Raw genomic sequence first — 22,239 nt, forward strand, 5'->3', positions numbered from 1 at the left:
TTTTTTTAGTCGGACAGGAACATCCAACCACTTTCTACACTCACATCAATCTCCTTCACACTGTGGTATGATTTGTTTAAATAAATAAATAAATGAATAAATAAAATCGAACGTGGAATTCCGTAACCCTAAGCCCAATTTATAAATTAATGTTTATCGGGTATGCACGTAAATTCCTAACCCTAACCTAACCCTACACCAACAGCTTGGAAATACAAAACGAACCCGATCTCATGTGGAATTAAAAAAAAAAATTGATATATAAAATTGAGAAATCAAAACAGCTGAATATAAATTCATATATGTAACTGTCACTGTTTTTCTCTGTTCGAATGTTCACCATGTATAAAACCCTTTGCAAAACAACTCTCCACTCGCTGTGTATGATCTCATGAGCTCTTTGAACCGACATCCATGGGACTTTCTTTCCGATACTATAAATGGCATCCCTTGTTATTTAGAAGATATTTTCACATCTATTTTGCTAACTTAGTTTGACGAGCAGAGTACCCGCACTACGGACGGTCGTGTTCAAAGCATGCAACACGTTCTTCTGACGCATACCTATATTTGGGCGGTGTATAGGCTAGTGATAGCTCCGTATAGGAAAAAAAATTAATAACCCAGGTGATGTGCATGAAGCAAAAACATACTGTTTTCAATTCAAAACACCTCACTGCACTGGAAAACGTAGGGACAGGAATACTGTGCTGTAAATGGTGGAGACTTGTAATACCCTCCCCCACCCGGAGGTAGTGCTACATGATACACATTTACAGAGAGAACTTGCGTCCCCCCACCCCTTAACCCCCTTCCCTTTACCGTCCCCCTCCGAACCCCTTCCGCCTCCTAAGACCACCAGCAAAGATAAAAACATCCCGATACATTCATCGGGGTTATGCGGATCCTCTGTAGCAGGCCTGGATGCAATTGGCCTAGAACTGTAGGAGTAGCAGCTTAACAAACAAACCCACAAACAAACAAACCACAGGTCTGTGAATTATAGTCAGGATGTATCGTGTTAAAAGGTTATAGTACGATATGGAAAGAATGGTCCAAATGACCCGTTTACTTTTTTTTTTTTTTAAATCATACACTAGAAGTTTCACTGTAAACTAGAAGTTTCAGGACTGAGTCCAAGTCCTGAAGAGTCAAGTCAGAGTCCCCCCCCCCCAAAATCGAGTCAAGTCCAACACACTGTCTTTTATGGACTATTTGGAATTACAATAAACCTATTTCACTCAATGTCTTTTGCCCTCTCCACTACCCTCATCCTGAAAGTTTGCTTCTGTCCCCAACTTGTCCACCCCATGCTTCCTCCCCTACCGCTCATTCCTCCCCACATTCCTTACTTGTCCAAGTCTCCCTCTATTTTGTACTCACACCTGTTGTTGGTGTCGTCCCCCCCCCCCCCAACCCTCTCGTTTTAACTTTAACGTTCCTGGCTTTAACGCGAGCCTAGAACTTGTATTAAAAAGTTGTTTAAACCATTTCACAATACTATTCACCCTGTGTTGTTGAAGAATTTTACACCTACTTGCAACTTCCGTTTTCCTAGTTCTTGTCGAATGTTGTCGTTTCCAGGTCGTGGCCGTAGTTTACGTTTCCATTTTCTGACTTCTGACTCTTGGGGATTTTCTGGAGGGCTTCTCACTGGTGTATCTGATTGTGGATACATGTCAAAGGGAAGAGTGGAGGTAGAGGGGCAGAAGGCGAACAAAGGCATCATTTCAGGCTTTGCCTGTTTAATAAGGTAGATGGTTCAAAGACCGACAGAGTGAGTGAAATGAGCTCACATACAAGGTACACCGGTGTCCTTCTCGAAAGCCGTGATTGCTTGCTGCACACCATTGACAAGTTCCTGAAATATCTCACTCTGCTGCAAGCTCCTTTCACACAATGCAAGATGAAGCACCAGGGTTAGTGCCAAATTAACAAAAAAAAACAAAAACTTACCAACTACAAAGTTGTAATGAAATCTGATTCAGCATGATCTCACCTGCGTGACACGTCCTTCTTGCAGAGTGGACACTGGACCACACTATTGGTCTGTCCGATGAGCTGAAGCATGCAATGTCTGCAAAAGTAACAGTTCTCATTACTCCCCATGAAAAAAAAAATCTATAGATTATGGAGCAAGTTTTTGTTTGTCAGTTCTACACCCATTGGTTAAACAGCTGACCTGACATCACCCACAACTGTAACCTGAAAAATTCATACCACCACCATTTTGGAAGCCCAAGCCTAATACATCTTCAGAAGTATTATATTCACAATAATCATGCCCTCCCTTTAAGTTTTCCATTCAGTGTAAAACAACCAAAGCGACTATTAAAAGGATCATCAAATATTGAAAGGTTGGAGCTGATGGGCGTCATGGGCCTTGTGAAGGATAGTATGTATAGGCCTCAGGCCTCCAACTTCAACCCACGGGCCAGGGCAATTGGAATTATCCGAGTTATATAACCACGATGTATTATATATATATATATATATATATATATATATATATATATATATATATATATATATATATATATATATATATATATATATATATATATATATATATATATACATATATATATATATATATACACACACACACACACACACACACACACACACACACACACACACACACACACAAGCAGTGCACATGTTTTTGCTTCACGTACATAACCTGGGTCATTTTTATTTTCAGGAGTCATTAAAGCAACGGTTTGTTGCCAATACACCGCCCAAATAAAGGGATGTGTCAGAAGAACATTATGCACACTTAGACATCACATTTACGGTGAGTACACTACCAGTAATAATAACCTATCTATAATTCCAGCTGTGTGTGTGTGTGTGTGTGTGTGTGTGTGTGTGTGTGTGTGTGTGTGTGTGTGTGTGTGTGTGTGTGTGTGTGTGTGTGTGTGTGTGTGTGTGTGTGTGTGTGACCGCTGTTTCTCCACAACCACTGGTCCGATCTTATTGAAACTTGCCAGCTATATTGTTGGAGACCTGAGTCTGTGCCTTTTCAAGGTTTGATATTAATCGGACAAGTGGTTCCCAAGTTATGGCCATTTATTTACCAAACCAATGACAGGACACGTTGCTGCGTAGGCGTGGCCGATGGGGAAAGGGCACCATTTAGTTAACAATGACAGGACACGTTGCTTGGCGTTTTGCACCCACAGTATCTCTCTTCTATCTATCTATAATTCCAGCAATCTATGTTTGTTTGCCTTTCAAAAGGTTTGAAATTAATTGGACAAGTGGTTCCCAAGTTATGGCCAAGTTAGAGCGCGTTCCCCATTACGAGTTACAATGTACGGACTTCCGGATAGTGATGACTATAGATTACTATATTATATATAAACTATAGATTACTATATTATAATAATTTCTCGATTTCTTATGCGCATTTATAGATAAACACAATGCCCCAATGCAGTCGTCATTTACGAGAGCGAAGGAATGGCCTGTGTGGTTGTTTCTGGCACGCGGTTTGAAAGTTTATTTTTTTTTTTTTTTTTTTTTTTTTGCACGTATGCCCACGCACGTATGGGCACGCACTAGTAATAATCATAACTAGAACTGCAACTTTATAACTGCTGGCAGTGATGACCGGGTACCAAGACGTCCGGCTTCGATACAACACGGGACTGATGAGTTACGGACCGAGAAACACAAGAAGTGTTCAATATATTTGTTATGTATGCAGTTAGCCCTTTTTCCAGGGGACGTCGTCGGTATCAATTGAATTGGCGTTTAAATTACCTGAACACCAAGTAATAAATGTATGGGAAATGTCACCGTGGGTCCACAGGGTAAACCGGAACTACCCCAAATAATACGAAGCCCCTCACACGTCTCTCGACGATGCGGAATTGATGAGTTATCGACCCAGTAATTCAATCTATTTATTACGTAAGCAGTTAGCCCTTTTCCCTGAATACTTAGTTGGTAGCAACTGAATTGGTGTTTAAATAACCTGAACACAAAGTAATAAATGTGGACACCATCAGTGGGATTCCCCTGAGTCGAATGAGGCCCCACATGTTTCTCTACGACGCGGGATTCACAATTAATGCACTGATAAACAGACCATATTCCATCCATTTATTATGTACACAGTTGAACATTTTTCCTGGGGCTATCATCAGTATCAATTGAATTGCGACTCCTGTACTCCCAAACGCATGCAGGCGCAGCCTGCCGAACAAAGTGAACTATGACGTCATAATAATTTTCTTCTAAAGTGAGTTGTTGCGCAGATGACGCTCAAGAAATTTCAACTTTTTCCGATGCATCATTCTCCCTGTCGAATTTTCACCGAGATACCACTTCACGGATGACGTCATGAAAAATCACACGTGTTTCCCATGAGGAGTTCATAACGTGTGCCAAGTTTCAATTTTTTCCATTGCACGGTTTCAGAGATACAGAGGTCCAATTTTTTTCGGTTTTTCAAAGATAGTGCCCGTACCACGTGACCTATGATGTCATACTTATCAATCAAGTATGCTACCAAAGAAGATACATAGTACGGTGAAAATTGTGTAATCGGACTTATGGTTCCCAAGAAAATGATTTTTAAAGCAAAAAAAAAAAAAGTCTGAAAAATCGCCGACGGAATAACAATAACAAGAAAGAAAAAAAAATTAACAGAAGAAAACCAATAGGTTCCCCAGCCTTGTTGGCTTGATTGTGTGCGGATGGGTGATGGATATTGGGGTTGGTGCAGCACAGGCATGATGTGCCAAACGGCTTCCTCCTGCACCAAAGTTCCTTAGGTGTGGGTGTGAGTAGTCTTGGCTCCAAGTTCGAGTAGAGAGCTTTATTAACTTTACCACCGTTGATAAGGAAGACCATCAAGGGAACTTCTTGAGAAGGAACCCCACCCCCTCACGATAAGGAAGGTAATAGATAATGTTGAAATTGACACTATGCTTCATTGTGACCCATGATTGAGCTTATTAGATATTGATGTATTTTCACATGAGGGACCAACTCTCAATGACGTCAGTTTAAAACTACAATGCAAGCATAAAATCCTGATAAAAACTGTAATATTCTATTTACTATTTAATTATACGAGGATACATGTCATGAGTTATCCATCATTACACTATAACATATAATAACCATATTTACTGTTATTTTCACCAATAAATTTTAAATTGATCAGATTGTTATTTTCCCAAATAGTTCTCAACACCAACATACTTGAGCTGAGGAAGTGAGGCCACCAAATGGGATGCACCTTTCTGTAGTTTTACCTTCACAACCATAATCAAAGATCACCTGGCTGGTTGTCATGGGAACATGGCAGCATTTTGTTGTTGTTTTTTGTATATAATTTTGAGGCTTGTATAAGAGCGAACACACAGAACATTTTACAAGGGGAGCAGGAGACATGAGGGGTGGGAGAGGGAAGCACCACAACAGTAGGGAACAGAGACATTGGGATATGCGGGAGAGGGATGGGGTGAGGTACATGGTGTAAACAAGATGGACATTAAAGGGACTTTCAGGAAGGAAGACAGGGAATTTGAAGGAAGTGGGTTTGGGGTGGATTAACAGGGGTAGAAAAGATCATGGTTTTGGATGGGGGATGATAAGAGATGGTGGTGAACAGATTGATACCCCCCCTCCCCGATAAAATAAGGTCATTGTCCACCATATCAAAATGAACTGACCCTCGACTGTATCCCACAATTCCTTGCGGTAAACATGTGGTGACACAATTACACCTGGTTGTAATGTGAAAGGTATGAGTGGAAAGGAGAAGTTTCAAAGGTCAACCTATGATTTGACCTCTTACACTGTTAAATCTCACACAAACACACACACACACACACACACACACACACACACACACACACACACACACACACACACACACACACACACACACACACACACACACACACACACACACACTTTATGTAACTTGCTGTGCCAGTTTGTGTTCTTAATCGATTCATTCTACAAGACTAACTGGCCATGGCTGATCTCTCCTATTTGAGATATTTTATATATATATATATATATATATATATATATTGTTGCGGATTCGCGCCCGCCGGCGTGCGACGGCCACGTAACTCGAATCGCGGCACGTCGCCCACCGGACGGACAATCCAGTCGTGACCCTCTCGGACTAACGCCGGGAACCAGTCACGGGTGGACCTTTCGGTCTCACCGCGATCGAGCCAATCAGCCCCCGCGTGGGATAGGGTTGCTCGCCAAATTCGACCTACCTAAGTACCCACGCGGAGGGTAGACCGGGCGATCGCACCTCGCCGCAGGTCGACTTCGGACACGGGCCACTTAAGCGACCCGTTCCGTACTATCAGAATAACCGAGCGGTGTTATCGTCGACCTCGACGGTTCGATTAATTATCGGGCGTATTCAGCCCACTACCAACCCTTTACGTGAAGCAAGATGAGGGTTCAATGGGAGAAATGACGAAGCGAAGCGGGTAACAGTTCAACAATAAAGCACATTTATTCGCGACGAACGGAAAGCACACATATTCAATTCCACCAAAAGCACACAGAAAAAACACAATTCCATTTACACAAAAAGCAAATATAAAAGCGAAAACAATGCAGAGCTAATACCGACTACCGAGCACACGGCAACACTTATACAATTCTACCTCACAGACGGCGCCGACAACACATACCCAAAACCAAGGAAAAGAATACCCTCAAGGATGAGGCGGGCCTGAGGCCGAGACCGGGTCGCGCCTACCCGTCTGGTGATGAGACGCGGAGCGGCGATGGCGCCTCACTCCGCGGACCTCGCGGACAGTGTCTGGCAGGGGGTGGGAAAGGGGCCCCCTTGGTCGCACTATCTCAGCGCGGGGGGAAACAGGAGGGGGTTGCTGATGCTCGGGGTATAGAGGATCTTTATTATCCCTGGTGTGCGTCTCCACCTCGGCCAGGTCGCGCTGCCGGCCTCCCTCGGGCGTGCAGCTCCCGGCACCGACGCGAGCACCCCCTCGTCTGCCTTCGCCGCTGCCGCCTCTCCGCCTCTGGACTCTCCGACTCTGGACTCTTCTTTGGACTCTCCTCGTTGGACTCTCTTCAGCTTCTCCAGCTACTGCAGGCTTCGGGCTCCAGACTTCCACACACTCTGACTGACGAACACGGTCCTTTTATCCCCCCGTAGCTTTGCCTTTGACCTTTCACCTCGCTCCCCATTGGCCCGAGAAAAAGTGGGCGTGAAGGCTTTTTGATCCACAAATTTGCATATATCGATCGTCCTGGAGGCGGGGCCAAATCGCCCCTCGCTCACCGATTGGACGGCAAAAAGTGGGCGTGTCGTTTTTGATCCGTTTTTGAAGCACAAAATCCGTGATTTTGTACACGCTGTTCGACGCGCGCTCTGCACGAGTCCAACACCGGTACCCACAGCGGGGCAAGAACGGTGGCGATGCTACGGTTGCGAGGTGTGACGTGAAGGTCGTGGCGGTTGTGGTGAAGCGGCGTTGTGGTTGGTGGTTGATGTTGTGGTTGTAGTGGTAATCGTGGCGGTTGGTCCAAAATAAAGATAGTAAAAGAAAAACGGCTATCCTGAAGAGTCGCAGCTCGCATAAATGACATGTATTCCCACTAGACAACGGGTTTGGACCTAACTACACATGTACTTACCGAGATACCTCACCTAAGGGACCTGAATGGTGGTTTGCGAATTTGGTAACCACAACACTACCCCCTCCCCTTTTTACAGACTCGTCCCGAGTCGTCAAATTTTCGTGTGCCATCATGTGTAGTTTTCCCCTAGTACATTTTACCTACGGATCCCTGAGTGCGACATTCATGGTATTCGTGTCCCCAAAATAAATAACCTGAGGGCTGAGTAACTACCTAAACAAACTCACTCACACGGACGACTTAAATAAAATTGCCGGCGCTAAGACATACATGCCGGGGGCGCACTCATATTTACAGTACATCTTAACCTTAACTTACAAATTTTACACTAAACCATGGCCCAGGATCATTGAACTCTGCAAAAAGAAAGCAGTTAGCAGGGAGCCAGGCTGCCCGCATGCAGTCTCTGGCTCAAAACAATGCAGGTGACAGGGAACGTGGCTGGCTGCTCACACGCAGTCCAAGGCCTTCCCTTTTGAACTGAACGCAGTGAACAACAACGGTGCATGGGCTGCACAACGCAGTCTCCGTGCCAGCTCAAGTGACACACGCAATGAGCACAACGAATGGATGCATGAACACAAACACGGTGCACGGGCCGCCACTGCAGGCCCGTGTTGTAGCTGCCAACAGGGCAGTTCTTGCAGCTTGCAAACTGTTGCTTTTACGATCCTGGCGCACATGGCAATGAACAGGGGGGGAGGGCAAAGCAAAAATTGAACGGGGCTGGTGAACGTGGGCAGTGGGCATGGCATGGCAAAGGCAGCAGGCAAACACAGCCCGCAGAAGAAGGCCGCTGCAGGCAAACAGCCCGCAGAAGAACTGGCCGGCACAGGCCTTGAAGAAAAAAGCCAGCCGGCAGATGAAGTGGCCGGCACAGGCCTTGAAGCAAACACGGCCAGCCGATGGCACAGGCCTTGCAGCAACACAGCCAGCAGATGAAGCTGGCCAGCCTTTGCCGTTCCGTGGAGGTTGGTGGAGGGAGTGCGGTGGTGCTGGCCACTTGGAAGGCGGGCTCGGACCTACCTACCTGTCTCCCTCCCACCTATCGCCTTTGCCTGTCACTGTACATACCCACTCCCTTAATTTGTCAAACCCCAATTTAGCCCCAACTTATTTTTTTTGTTGTTTTTATTTTTACTTCCCCACTATAAATCGTCCCCTAACCCCCTTTATCGTCCTTGTTCGGCTAACCTATCCTGTCACCTAGCCTACTCCCAACCCCTACGTTCCCTTCCCGGAGGGGAATAAGGGAGAGCTAACGTCCTGTGTCGAGGCCCAACGAAGCCTCAGAATGGCCTCCCCAGAGTTCGGCGATCTATAACCAAAGTGGGTCCAGCGGCCCACAACGACAGCGAGGGGATGGATGGTGCGGAGGGGTACACTTCCTAATCTACCCTATCCATTTAACCGTTAAACTACCCCGGGGCTTTCAACAAGCGCCTCTCGCTTAAACTATTGGTTCTAACAACCCAGATTCCCGTCGCCTGTGTTGGTGTCCTCACAATTTCGGGCCTCGCCCCCCCAATTTTCTCTCCGTGCCCTCACACGGTCTCCTGGCTAGGACACGTGGCTCCCTTTGGCAGGCACGACCCTCTGCCGAATCTCCCGCTATGGCACCCCCGGGCACTACACTGCCTCCGAGCCTACCAACTCCCTAACACCGGGAGTGCCCCCATGGCACCTCCTGAAACGCACACGTGGCAGGCCGGCCTCCCGGGCCCCTTTCCGAGGGTCACCCGTGCCCACAACACTGCCCACGCGGCTAATGGCGCCCCGGGCCCCCGCACCAAGCAGGCGCACCCGTGCCCACTACTCTATCCCCGGCCCCCCATGGGCCCATGGCCTACCGCGGCCGACTAGCCTGGTGCCCGGGGTACCCACTCAGCGATACTCACCTTTCGCAGCCACGCTCCCAAGCCCGTCAACAGGGCTCCTGCACCCCTCCAAATGGGTCTCGAGCCTACTTTCCCACCAACAACAAAACGACCTCCATTTTTCAATTTGACTAACCCCCTAAATCACTTTACACTGACCCCGGGGTCCCTTGGGCGGGAGTCACTCCTCCCCCCAATCACTCATCGCACCATGCATTCCCCATTCGCTCCACACACACACAGACCCGCTGGCCTCACTCACTCACCAAGCACATGCCTCACAACTCTTCAACACACTCACCGCTGAACTCTGCCATTCTTCTAACTGCACCCCCTAACTAACTCGTGCTCCCACGTCGTCCCTTAAACTAGTAGCACGTTCCTTTTAACACTACGTCGCTAAACTACACCCCCTCTACACATCCACAAGTCTGTCCATGCTCTCAAATGTCCCATTAATCAATTTCCCAACCTAAATCTCGCTACAATCCCTCTATCTAATCCATTCCACGGACTCCATGAGGACTTACCCCTGCCCCATGAAGTCGGTCTAACTAAGCTAACCCTTCCCCCTAACTAGTTTTCATCCTGTGCCCAGGGTCAAGGGGGTCTTCCACCCCTTGCCCAGGAATCCTGTGTACCCGAAAGTGAGGCTTGCTTTTTTTTTTTTCATGCGCATCACCAGCGCGGCAACTCGCGCACTTTGCACCTGCCCGTGACGTCATGCAGCTGCACGTGTTCCTCGTCCCTCCTTGGACGGCACCATCCGGCAGAGATACCCCTCCTGCCGGATTCCAACCACACGTGCAGCCATGACGTCACCGTGCGCAAAAAAAAAAAACACAAGCCCCACGTCTCGAGGGGTTCCCCACGCGAACACATGTGCTTTTGCCCGTTGGAGCTTAACACACACGATCGCGTGGAGAACCCGTCCGGTCCAAATCCATTTACCTGCCTAAACTTTGTCCGTCCGCGGGATCGGCAAATCCACCGCGTGCGTTTCCGGACCGGGACTTCACTCTCGCAAGCGAGCACGTGGTGGTCTCGTGCGTTGCACAGCACGAACCGCGTGCTCACTGCTGGGTGAACCCGGCACGGTCCTCGAAACAACTACAGCCGATACTCGGCTTTCTCTCCTCTGTCGCCGTCTCCGTCTCCATTCCACACACGCATACCTGCGTGTTACGACGCACACAGTCCACTCCATCACATTCACTCCGGGAGACGCGGCTGCGTGCTCCCGCATGCCAACCGACATCTCCCTCACATACCGCTCTCTCACACACACGGTCTTCCTTGCATAACCCATACCACTCACACGTGGTGCTCCATTCACTCGCGCGGGGGCACTCACCCGCGGTGCCTCACCCACACACGCGAGGGCACTCACCCGCGGTGCCTCACTCATACACCGTGCCTCACTCACACACGCGGGGGCACTCATCCGCGGTGCCTCATCCACACTGGCCGTTTCATCCACACACGCGGGGGCACTAACCCGCGGTACCTCACTCATACACACGGCGACACTCACACACGCGGTCTCTTCCACACACGGTGCCTCACCCACACACGCAGGGGCACTAACCCGCGGTGCCTCACTCACACTCCGTGCCTCATCCACACACGGTGTGCTGGGAAGCACGTACTCCGGCACCATCGCCACCACACCACTCACACGTGGTGCCTCACTCATACTGGCCGTTTCACTCACACACACGGCCTCACTCACACACGGTGCCCCATCCACACCCGGCGTGCTGGGAAGCACGCACTCTGGCACCATCGCCACCACACCACTCACACACGGGGTCGCTTCCACACACGGTGCCGCACTCACACCTTGCACCACACACACAGGGACAACCACACTGGGGATTTGTGTCCCCACAAGGGTCTCCGGGGCCTCTACACCCCCCAAGCTCTCCGTGCACCCGTCCACAGCACCCGTCCTCTCAACCTCGCAAAGCACGACCGAACTCACCTGGTCGTGACTCGCCTCAAGGGGGCAGACTCCCTCCCCTCGTTCCTGGAGGAGGCCATCCAGCTGCTCGCACTGGGTCTCTACCCAGTCCGCCAGCTCACCCCCATTATCCTCCACTACCTCTGTGTGTGTGTGTGCGTCACTTACCCCGTCTTCCTCGTGTAGTCTTTCCTCTATTTTTTCTATCTCCCGTGTCTCTGCCAACTCTTCACCCTTTACCTCCCTTGTCTCAACTATTATTTCCTTTGTCACGGCCTTCATGCCCGCCTGCAGGCATCGGCCCATGTTCTGCGTCTCACCCCGGAACTTTTTCATTTCCTCCTTCATTTGCTGTGTATTCGCATCCATCGTCGTTTTCACTTCATTTGTATTTGTATCCATCTTTTCATCCATTTTTTGTGTATTCGCATTCCTCTTTTCGTTCATGCCTTTCATTTCGTTTTTCATATTCGCATCCATTTTTTCGCTCATTTGTTTGTTCATCCCTTTCATTTCGTTTGTATTTGCATCCATTTTTTCGATCATTTTCGCATTCATCTTTTCGTTCATTGCCGCCAGCATGGCGCATAGCTGGGCCATGTTGGATGCACTCAGCTGAGCCGTTTCGGCAAGGGTTGGGGAAGGGTTTTGGTGGAGAGGGGGGGGGAGGTGTCATACACTGCGGCCGCTGCCGCACCCATTTCGGGCTCTGGGTTCAGTTGGGCGAGTCCGTGTTCCTGCACAATCAACATTTCCTGCTCGGGGATTCCATCCTGTGCCATGGATCCTACACATTCTACATCCATTTCTAATACCCCCGGCTCCCGCTCGCCTTGAGACGCCATCTTGCTTCTCTTGAAGGGTTAATTTGCTCGCTCGTAATTTGGAGGGAATCGGGGGTCGCTTCTCTCACCCCTGGACCGATTCCCGTGAATTTAGCCGGAGACAGGAGAGCCCGTTTTCCTTTCTCCGATACCAGTGCCGCGAGGAGGGCGATGAATTTGTATCGCACGACCTGACACCAGTGTTGCGGTATTCGCGCCCGCCGGCGTGCGGACGGCCACGTAACTCGAATCGCGGCACGTCGCCCACCGGACGGACAATCCAGTCGTGACCCTCTCGGACTAACGCCGGGAACCAGTCACGGGTGGACCTTTCGGTCTCACCGCGATCGAGCCAATCAGCCCCCGCGTGGGATAGGGTTGCTCGCCAAATTCGACCTACCTAAGTACCCACGCGGAGGGTAGACCGGGCGATCGCACCTCGCCGCAGGTCGACTTCGGACACGGGCCACTTAAGCGACCCGTTCCGTACTATCAGAATAACCGAGCGGTGTTATCGTCGACCTCGACGGTTCGATTAATTATCGGGCGTATTCAGCCCACTACCAACCCTTTACGTGAAGCAAGATGAGGATTCAATGGAAGAAAAAGACGAACGAAAGCGGGAGAACAGTTCAATAATAAAGCACATTTATTCGCGGCACACGGAAGCACACATATTCAATTCCACCAAAAGCACACAGAAAAAACACAATTCCATTTACACAAAAAGCAAATATAAAGCGAAAACAATGCAGAGCTAATACCGACTACCGAGCACACGGCAACACTTATACAATTCTACCTCACAGACGGCGCCGACAACACATACCCAAAACCAAGGAAAAGAAATACCCTCAAGGATGAGGCGGGCCTGAGGCCGAGACCGGGTCGCGCCTACCCGCCTGGGGTTGAGACGCGGAGCGCGATGGCGCCCCAACCCCGCGGGCCTCGCGGGCAGTGTCTGGCAGGGGGTGGGAAAGGGGCCCCCTTGGTCGCACTATCTCAGCGCGGGGGGAAACAGGAGGGGGTTGCTGATGCTCGGGGTATAGAGGATCTTTATTATCCCTGGTGTGCGTCTCCACCTCGGCCAGGTCGCGCTGCCGGCCTCCCTCGGGCGTGCAGCTCCCGGCACCGACGCGAGCACCCCCTCGTCTGCCTTCGCCGCTGCCGCCTCTGGACTCTCCGACTCTTCTTTGGACTCTCCTCGTTGGACTCTCTTCAGCTTCTCCAGCTACTGCAGGCTTCGGGCTCCAGACTTCCACACGGCTCTGACTGACGAACACGGTCCTTTTATCCCCCCGTAGCTTTGCCTTTGACCCCCTCCCTTTGACCTTTCACCTCGCTCCCCATTGGCCCGAGAAAAAGTGGGCGTGAAGGCTTTTTGATCCACAAATTTGCATATATCGATCGTCCTGGAGGCGGGGCCAAATCGCCCCTCGCTCACCGATTGGACGGCAAAAAGTGGGCGTGTGTCGTTTTTGATCCGTTTTTGAAGCACAAAATCCGTGATTTTGTACACGCTGTTCGACGCGCGCTCTGCACGAGTCCAACACCGGTACCCACAGCGGGGCAAGAACGGTGGCGATGCTACGGTTGCGAGGTGTGACGTGAAGGTCGTGGCGGTTGTGGTGAAGCGGCGTTGTGGTTGGTGGTTGATGTTGTGGTTGTAGTGGTAATCATGGCGGTTGGTCCAAAATAAAGATAGTAAAAGAAAAACGGCTATCCTGAAGAGTCGCAGCTCGCATAAATGACATGTATTCCCACTAGACAACGGGTTTGGACCTAACTACACATGTACTTACCGAGATACCTCACCTCAGGGACCTGAATGGTGGTTTGCGAATTTGGTAACCACAACAATATATATATATATATATATATATATATATATATATATATATATATATATATACATACATACATACATACATACATACATACATACATACATACATACATATGTTACGAATTCTGGCCCGCCAGGTGTGCGAGCGATTGCGTAACTCCAATCGCAACCGCGTAGCCCACCGGACGGACAATTCAGTTGTGACCCTCCTGGAACTACCGCCAGGAGCCAGTCACGGGTGGGGGTTTAACCTCACCATGATCGTGCCATTTACCCACCCGCGCAGGATAGGGTTGCTCGCCAAATTCGACCTACCTAAGAACCTGCGCGAGTTGTCGACAGGGCGATCGTACCTCGCTGCAGGTCGGCCGAGGACACGAACCGCTTAAGCGGTCCGTTCCGTGCACAGTGATAACAGAGCGTGTTATCGCCGACCTCGACGGATCAGATTCTCTTCTTTACCCTTGGTGTTCAAAATCCACCACTAATTTATTCTGCGATTCAAGATGGCACTTCCAAAAGGGAAAAAAAGACGACGAACGGGATACATTTCACACAAGGACATTTATTATAACAAGCACATATTACACACACAACACAAGGCAAATCGAAATGAAACACGGATACAGCAAGAAAGCAATGAAAGCAATACCACGAACTATAATTATTAGCAATTTACAGGCACTTACACAGGTTTACGTGTCGGACACGGCGCCACCCACACACACACAAACAAAAGAAAAGACCTCCCTTTAGTGGTCGTCCAGTCTCTCTCCCACGACCGTCAGCGTGGTCGCGCCTGGTTCCGGCCTCCCACAAGGCCGGCGAAACCTCTCCGGCACCCCTCGTCTGGATGCGCAGGTCCACCAGACAGCCGGTACTGCTGCGCCTCCCGTCTGCGTCTCCACCAACAGGCCGCTCGCCGGACCACGAGCGCAGGACCGAGAGAGGGAGAGAGAGAGCGAGCTCGACCCTGGCCACCAAGTGAGAGGAGCACTCGACCCCAACAGAGAGAGCGAAGACGTCGACGACCCAGACAAAGAGCTCATGGACCAGAGAGAGAACGACGTCGACGACCCAGACAGAGAGCGACCACTACCTCCAGACCTCCAGACCCACAGCCCCACTTGTCCACTCTTGCCTCTCATTCCGCGTGCCCTTTTTATCTCGACAGCGCATCACCCCTCCCTTCGCGGCGCGCGGGGGAGGAAAATTCCAGGAGAGATCGGCCCGGCTCTTTTGTTATAAGAACTGCCTCCCCGCGTCTCTTCCGCACGTGCTTTTCGTTGGGGGGGAGGGTGAGGCTGTCGTCCGTTCTCTCCGGACGAATGTCAGGCTTCTCGCAACCCTGCTGAGGTGGTAACGTAGTGGTGGTTGAGGCGGCGTGGTTGGTGGATGTTGTGTGGTTGATCCAAAATAACGATAGATAAAGAAAAACGGCTATCTCAAAGAGTCGCAGTCCGATGAACACGAAGAAGTCCCTTTAAACAACGTTGGGGAACTACCTGCACATAAACTTAGCGTCATAACTGATCTCAGGACCGTTTATGGTGTATTGCGAATTTCCACAGCCGTAACACTTGCATACATACACATACATACATACATATATACACGTATACATACACATATACATATACGTATACACATATACGCTCACATGCAGTCTCTGGCTCATGAAACCACGCAGGTGACAGGGAATGTGGCTGGCTGCTCATACGCAGTCCAAGGCCTCCCCCTTTTGAAATGGGTGCAGTGAACACAAACGGTGCACGGGTTGCACAAACGCAGTATCCGTGTGCGGCTGCCTACCGGGCAGTCCCTGCAGCACTATGAACGGTGCGGACTCAAGCCGACACACGCAATGAACGGCGGATGGATGGATGGATGGAAACAAACACGGTGCACGGGCTGCTGGTGCAGTCCCGCATTGCAGCTGCCATCAGAGCAGTTCCTGCAAACTTGCGCGAGGATCCCGGCGCACATGGTAATGAACTGGGGGGGGGGGATGCTAAACAGAACGGGGCCAAATGGATGAGGGCAGCAGGCATGGGCCAAGGCAGGCAGGCAGGCAAAGCATGGCCAGGCCGCTGTAGCGAAAACAGCCGGCAGTGAAGCTGACCGTCACAAGCCTTGTAGTAAAACAGCCGGCAGACTATCCGACCGGCACAGGCCTTGCAGCAAACAGCCAGCAGGCGATCCGACCGACACAGGCCTCATAGCAAACACAGCCAGTAGATGAAGTGGCCTGCCTCTTGCCTTGAAATGGAGGTTGGTGGAGGGAGTGCGGTGGTGCTGGCCACTCGGAAGGCTGAACCACAACGGTGCATGGGCTGCACAACGCAGTCTCCGTGCCAGCTCAAGTGGCACATGCAATGAGCACAACGAATGGATGGGTGAACACAAACACGGTGCACGGGCCGCCACTGCAGGCCCGTGTTGTAGCTGCCAACAGGGCAGTTCTCGCAGCTTGCAAACTGTTGCCTTGCGGATCCTGGCGCACATGGAAATGAACAGGGGGGGGGGGGGCAAAGCAAAATTGAACGGGGCTGGTGAACGTGGGCAGTGGGCATGGCAAAGGCAAACACAGCCCGCAGAAGAAGGCCGCTGCAGGCAAACACAGCCGGCAGATGAACTGGCCGGCACAGGCCTTGAAGAAAACAGCCAGCAGATGAACTGGCCGGTACAGGCCTTGCAGCACAACAACAGCTGCCGATGAAGTTAGCCGGCCTCTGCCTTGCAGCAAAACACGGCCAGCCGATGAAGTTGGCCAGCCTTTGCCGTTCAGTGGAGGTTGGTGGAGGGAGTGCGGTGGTGCTGGCCACTTGGAAGGCGGGCTCGGACCTACCGTACTGTCTCCCTCCCAACCTATCGCCTTTGCCTGTCTCGGTCCATACCCACTCCCTTAATTTGTCAAAACCAATTTAGCCCCAACTTATTTTTTTGTTTTTATTTTTATTTTTACTTCCCCACTATAAATTTGTCTCTTAACCCCCTTTATCGTCCTTGTTCGACTAACCTATCGTCTCCTAGCCTACTCCTAGCCAACCCCTACGTTCCCTTCCTGGAGGGGAATAAGGGAGAGCGAGCATCCTGTGTCGAGGCCCAACTCAAGCCTCAGGATGGCCTCCTCAGACTTCAGCGATCTTAACCCAGAGTGGGTCCAGCGGCCCACAACGAGAGCGAAGGGATGGATGGTGCGGAGGGGTACACTTCCTAACTACCCTATCCATTAACCTTTAAATTACCCCGGGGCTTTCAACAAGCACCTCTCGCTTAAACTATCGGTTCTAACAACCAAGATTCCTGTCGCCTGTCTTGGTGTCCTCTCAAATTTTGGGCCATGCCCCCCAATTTTCTTCCCGTGCCCTCACACGGTCTCACGGCGGGGACGCGTGGCTCCCTTGGCAGGAACTACCCTCTGCCGGTTCTCCAACAATGGCACCCCCGGGTACGACACTGCCTCAAAGCCTACCAGCTCCCTAAACTGGGGAGTGCCCTCCCTGGCAACTCCCCCTCAACGCTCACGTGGCAGGCTGGCGCCCTGTGCCCCTTTCCGAGGGTCACCCGTGCCCACGCACTGCCCATGCGGCCTATGGCGCCCAGGCCCCGCATCAGCTGGTCACCCGTGCCCACTACACTATCCCGCCCCCCCCCCATGGGCCCTTGGCCTACCGCAGCCGACTAGCCCGGTGTACCCACTCAGCGATACTCACCATTCGTAGCCCCGCTCCCAGCCCGTCAACAGGGCTCCTGCACCCCTCCAAATGGGTATCGAGCCTACACTCCCACCAACAGCAAAACAACCTCCATTTTGTCAATTTGACTAACCCCCTAACTCACATTACACTGACCCCGGGGTCCCTTGGGCGGGAATCACTCCTCCCCCCAATCACTCATCGCACCATGCATTCCACAATCACTCCATACACACAGACCTGCTGGCCTCATTCACTCATCAAGTTCCTTTTCCACTCTTCAACACACCCACTGCTGATCTCTGCCATTCTGCTCACTACATCCCCTAACTACCTCGTGCTCCCACGTCATCCCTTACAATACAGCACATTCCTTTTAACTCTACATAGCAAAGCTACGTCCCCTCTACACATTCACAGTCTGTCACTGTCCTCAAAATAATTCCCCATTCTAAATCTCAACTAAAATCCCTGTTCCATGAGGACTTACTCCTGCCCCATTAAGCCGGTCTAGCTATCACTAACCCTTTCCCCTAACTAGTTGTTATCCTGTGCCCTGGCCAAGAGGGTCTTCCACCCCTTGCCCAGGGAATCCTGTTCACCCGAAGCGAGGCTTGCTTTTTTTTTATTTTATTCGCACAGCACCAGCGCGGCAACTCGCAACCTGCGCTCTTTTACGTGACGTCATGGCAGCTGTTCGCGCACCTTGTACCTCGTCCCTCCTAGATGGCACCATCCGGCAAGGATTCACCCTCCTGCCGGATTCCAACCACACGTGCAGCCATGACGTCACCCTGCGCATCAAAAAAAACAAAGCTTGCATTTTGAGGGGTTCCCCACACGAACACATGTGCTCTGCCCGTCGGAGCTTCACACACACGTTCGCGTGGAGAACCCATCCGGTCCAAATCCGTTTCCAGCCTAGCTTTTGTCCGTCGCAGGATCAGCAACATCTACCGTGGGCTTTTCCGGACCGGGTTTCACTCCCGAAAGCGCGCACGTGGCGGTCTTGTGTGTAGCACGGCATGAACCTCGCGCTCGCTGCTGGGTAAACCCGGCGCAGTCCCCAAAACAGCTACGGCTGCTACTCGGCCTTTGTCCCTCTGCCGCCGTCGTCGTCTCCATTCCCTCCACGCGCTCAAACTCCCACGTGTCACGAGACTCACACACCTCGCCATTACACTCACACTCGGAGACGCGGCTGCGTGCTCCCGCATGCCGACCGTCATCTCCCTTGCATACCGTTCTCTCACACACACGGTCTCTCTTGCACTCGGCCGTTCACTCACGCACAACATTTCACTTGCACAGGGGGTCTCACTCACACCATGCGTGCTGGAAAGCACGCATCTCCGCACACTAGCAAACACGCACACCTGCACAACCACACTGGGGATTCACGCCACCACTAGGGGTCCCGGGGTCTCCACACCCCCCCCAAGCTGCATGTGCACCCGTCCACAGCACTCGCCCCTTCTAACTCGCTTGAGACGACCGAACCCACCTGGTCGAGATCAGGTTCAAGGGAGCATAGCGTCTCCCTCCGTTCCTGAAGGAGGCTATCTGGCTGCTTGCACCAGGTCACGAGACATTACCCGAGCTCCCCCTCATCGTCCTCCACTAACTGTGTGTGTGTGTGTGTGTGTGTGTGTGTGTGTGTGTGTGTGTGTGTGTGTGTGTGTGTGTGTGTGTGTGTGTGTGTGTGTGTGTGTGTGTGTGTGTGTGTGTGTGTGTGTGTGTGGTGTGTGTGTGTGTGTGTTGCTCGTTGTTCACCCCGTCTTTATTGTGTAGTCTCTCCTCTATTTTTTCTATCTCCCGAGTCTCTATACATTTTATTTCTTTTATCTCTTCGTGTTTATTAGTTTCTTTCTGGATCTTCATCTCTTTTGATTTTTCAGACGTCGTCACCTCGTGTCTCGTCTTACACGTTTCAGTCACCCGGGCTCCCGTTATTATTTCCGCTCTCTCCATTTTCAGGGTTTGCCCTAATTGTTGTTTCATCTGACGAGTGATGTCGATAAAGTCCCGCACCACTAACATTATTCCCTGTGGTGCTGTCAAACATCCCACCTCATTGTGCTGTTCTACTTCCTGGCTCCTTTTGAGTCGTTCATCCTCTCAGAGCTTTTTGAGTTGTTCGTTCTCTTTCCGGAGTTTTTCCATCTCTGTGGACTCAAATTTTGCTCTCCCCTCGAGCTGGTTAATTTCAAGCTCGTATAGTTTTTGTTTTCTCTCCCACTGTTCCTCATGCTTTTCAGCCTCCAATCTCATAGTTTCTTTCAATTGGCTCATTTCCTTCTTGTGTTTCATTCGCTGTTTTGTGTCTATCTCGTCGCACTCCAGCCTCGCCTTTTCTTTCAATTTGTCAACCTCAAATTCATGTTCTTTTTGTTTTCTATCCCATTGTTCCTCTCGTTCTTCCCTCTCCAATCTCGTTGTCTCCTTCAATTGACCGATTTCTCCTTCCTGCTTCATTCCTTGCTCCTTGTACTCCAACATATTTTTTTTCCTTTTGTCGATCAGTTTCAAATTCATACTCTTTGTTTTCTATCCCATTGTCTTTCCTGTTCCTCATTCTGCAATCTTGTTATTTCCTTCAATTGCCCGATTTCTTTCTCCTGTCTCATTCCTTGTTCTTTGTGTTCTTTATTCCACTGTCTTTCTTGTTCCTCATTCTGCAATCTCGTGGTTTCCTTCAGTTGGCTGATTTCCTTCTCCTGTCTCATTCTTTGTTCTTTGTGTACTCTTTCTTGCTCCTCATTCTTTAATCTGGCCTTCGCTTCCAGCTGTTCGATCTGTACAGTGTGGTTCCTTAACGTTTCATTCTCTGCTGTCGTTCTTTCTTCCCTCGACATCCTCAGCTCGTTTTGTAGTTCCGTCTCTTTGTTTTGGTGTTTCTGTAACTCCGAAGCTTTCTTTTCTAATTCCTTTCTCATTTTGCATGCTTCTTCCCTCCTTTCCGCACAACTTTCCCATGCTTCCCTCCTCATTTCGTCCATTTTCTTCCTCATCTCCTCACCTCTTGCACATACTTTCCTCCACATTTCTTCCATATCCTTACCGTATCTCCCTAGGTCTTCCTGATATTTCTTTCCTATTTCTATCATCCCTTCCAGGGTTTCTCTTTTAATCTGGCCTGCCCTTACCTCTCGCTCCAGTAGCACCAATTCTCCATCTTGTTTGCGTTTTTTCTTTTCTATCTTTGTTTTCCTTTCTCCTTCCTCCCTCATTTTTCAATGCAGTTCTTCGAACTGTTCTGACTTTTCGAGCAATTCCTCAGTCCTTTCCTCCAGATGTTCCTTTCCTCTTTTTATCTACTGTTCTAGGCTCTCTTTCCTGATTTCCTGTTCTTACCTCTTCCTTCAGTTGTTCCAATTCCCCATCATGTTCCCGTTTTTCCTCCTCCAGCTTCGTTTTCCATTCCTCTTCCAAGTTCTCTCTTTCCCGGGAATTACCAATTCGCTCCTCCTCCATTCTCTCGCTTAGCTCGCTCGTCCCTTGTTCCCACTTATGGATACTCAACTCTATTTTCCTCACTTTTCCCTTTAGTTCTTCGAACTGTCTTGACCTTTCCAACCATTCTTCTTCCCTCTGCTCCAGATGTTCCTCTCCTCTTTTTATCTCCTGTTCCAGGCTTTCTTTTATCTGGTTGCCCGATCTTAACTCTTCCTTTAGTTGTTTTAATTCCAAATCGTGTTCGCATTTTTCCTTTTCTAGCTTTGTTTGCCTTTGTTCTTCCTCCCTCCTTTCTTCCTGTACATCGGCCCATCGTTGTGACTCCGTTCGCACGTAATCCTCATGAACCTATCTATGTGCCACCGTGCCTCGTCCAATTCAAAGGAAAACGAATGTAATTCCCATATGCAGTTGTCACCATTCCTCCACCGCTGCAAGGACTTCAACACTTGTCTCCGAAGCCCGTCAATGCATGCTCCGGCATCCTGCCACGCCTGCCATGGCGCTTGCCGCAACCACATGGTTTGAAGCGGTGGCTGAAAGCACTCGCCTCGTGTCGTGCCGTTTGTTGCGCTAAAAATAGCCGCCTGCTCCGTGTCGCGCCGAGGTGCCATCGCGCCGCCATTGTGCGACTCCGTTTGCCGGAAAAGTCCGTGCTCAGTATATGGGGTTGAGCTCCCCCGTGGATTAAAATTACAAAAGGAACCGTCCTGGGCCATTGATTCTACATTATTACACATTCCTAATACCCCCGGCACCCGTTCGCCTTGAAACGCCATCTTATTTCGCGGAATTTAATTTAACTCGCTCAAATTTGGTGGGAATCGAGGGTCGCTCCGCACACCCCTGAACCGATTCCCATGAATTTAGTTGGAGACCAAGGTGGATTCGAATCCCACACTCCTGTACACCAGTGTTA

At 50.2% G+C, this 22,239-nt stretch overlaps 1 protein-coding gene across 2 annotated transcripts in view; it reads right to left on the bottom strand.

The window, feature by feature from the left end:
• BRCA1 (BRCA1 DNA repair associated) overlaps positions 1-22,239 on the bottom strand; it is an 81,045-nt gene that overhangs the window by 56,204 nt on the left and 2,602 nt on the right. For both annotated transcript variants that reach the window (XM_085852161.1, XM_085852160.1), the window contains exons 4-6: positions 2,000-2,077; positions 1,801-1,889; positions 1,538-1,662 (exon numbers count right to left, since the gene is read on the bottom strand). In XM_085852161.1, the coding sequence (XP_085708287.1) occupies positions 1,538-1,662; positions 1,801-1,889; positions 2,000-2,077 (292 nt within the window). The remainder of the gene's footprint in view (positions 1-1,537; positions 1,663-1,800; positions 1,890-1,999; positions 2,078-22,239) is intronic.

Source organism: Eptatretus burgeri, chromosome 13 (assembly GCF_056783735.1).
Source record: "Eptatretus burgeri isolate ZD-2024b chromosome 13, Ebu_testis_v1, whole genome shotgun sequence".
NCBI classification, from domain to species: Eukaryota; Metazoa; Chordata; class Myxini; order Myxiniformes; family Myxinidae; genus Eptatretus; species Eptatretus burgeri.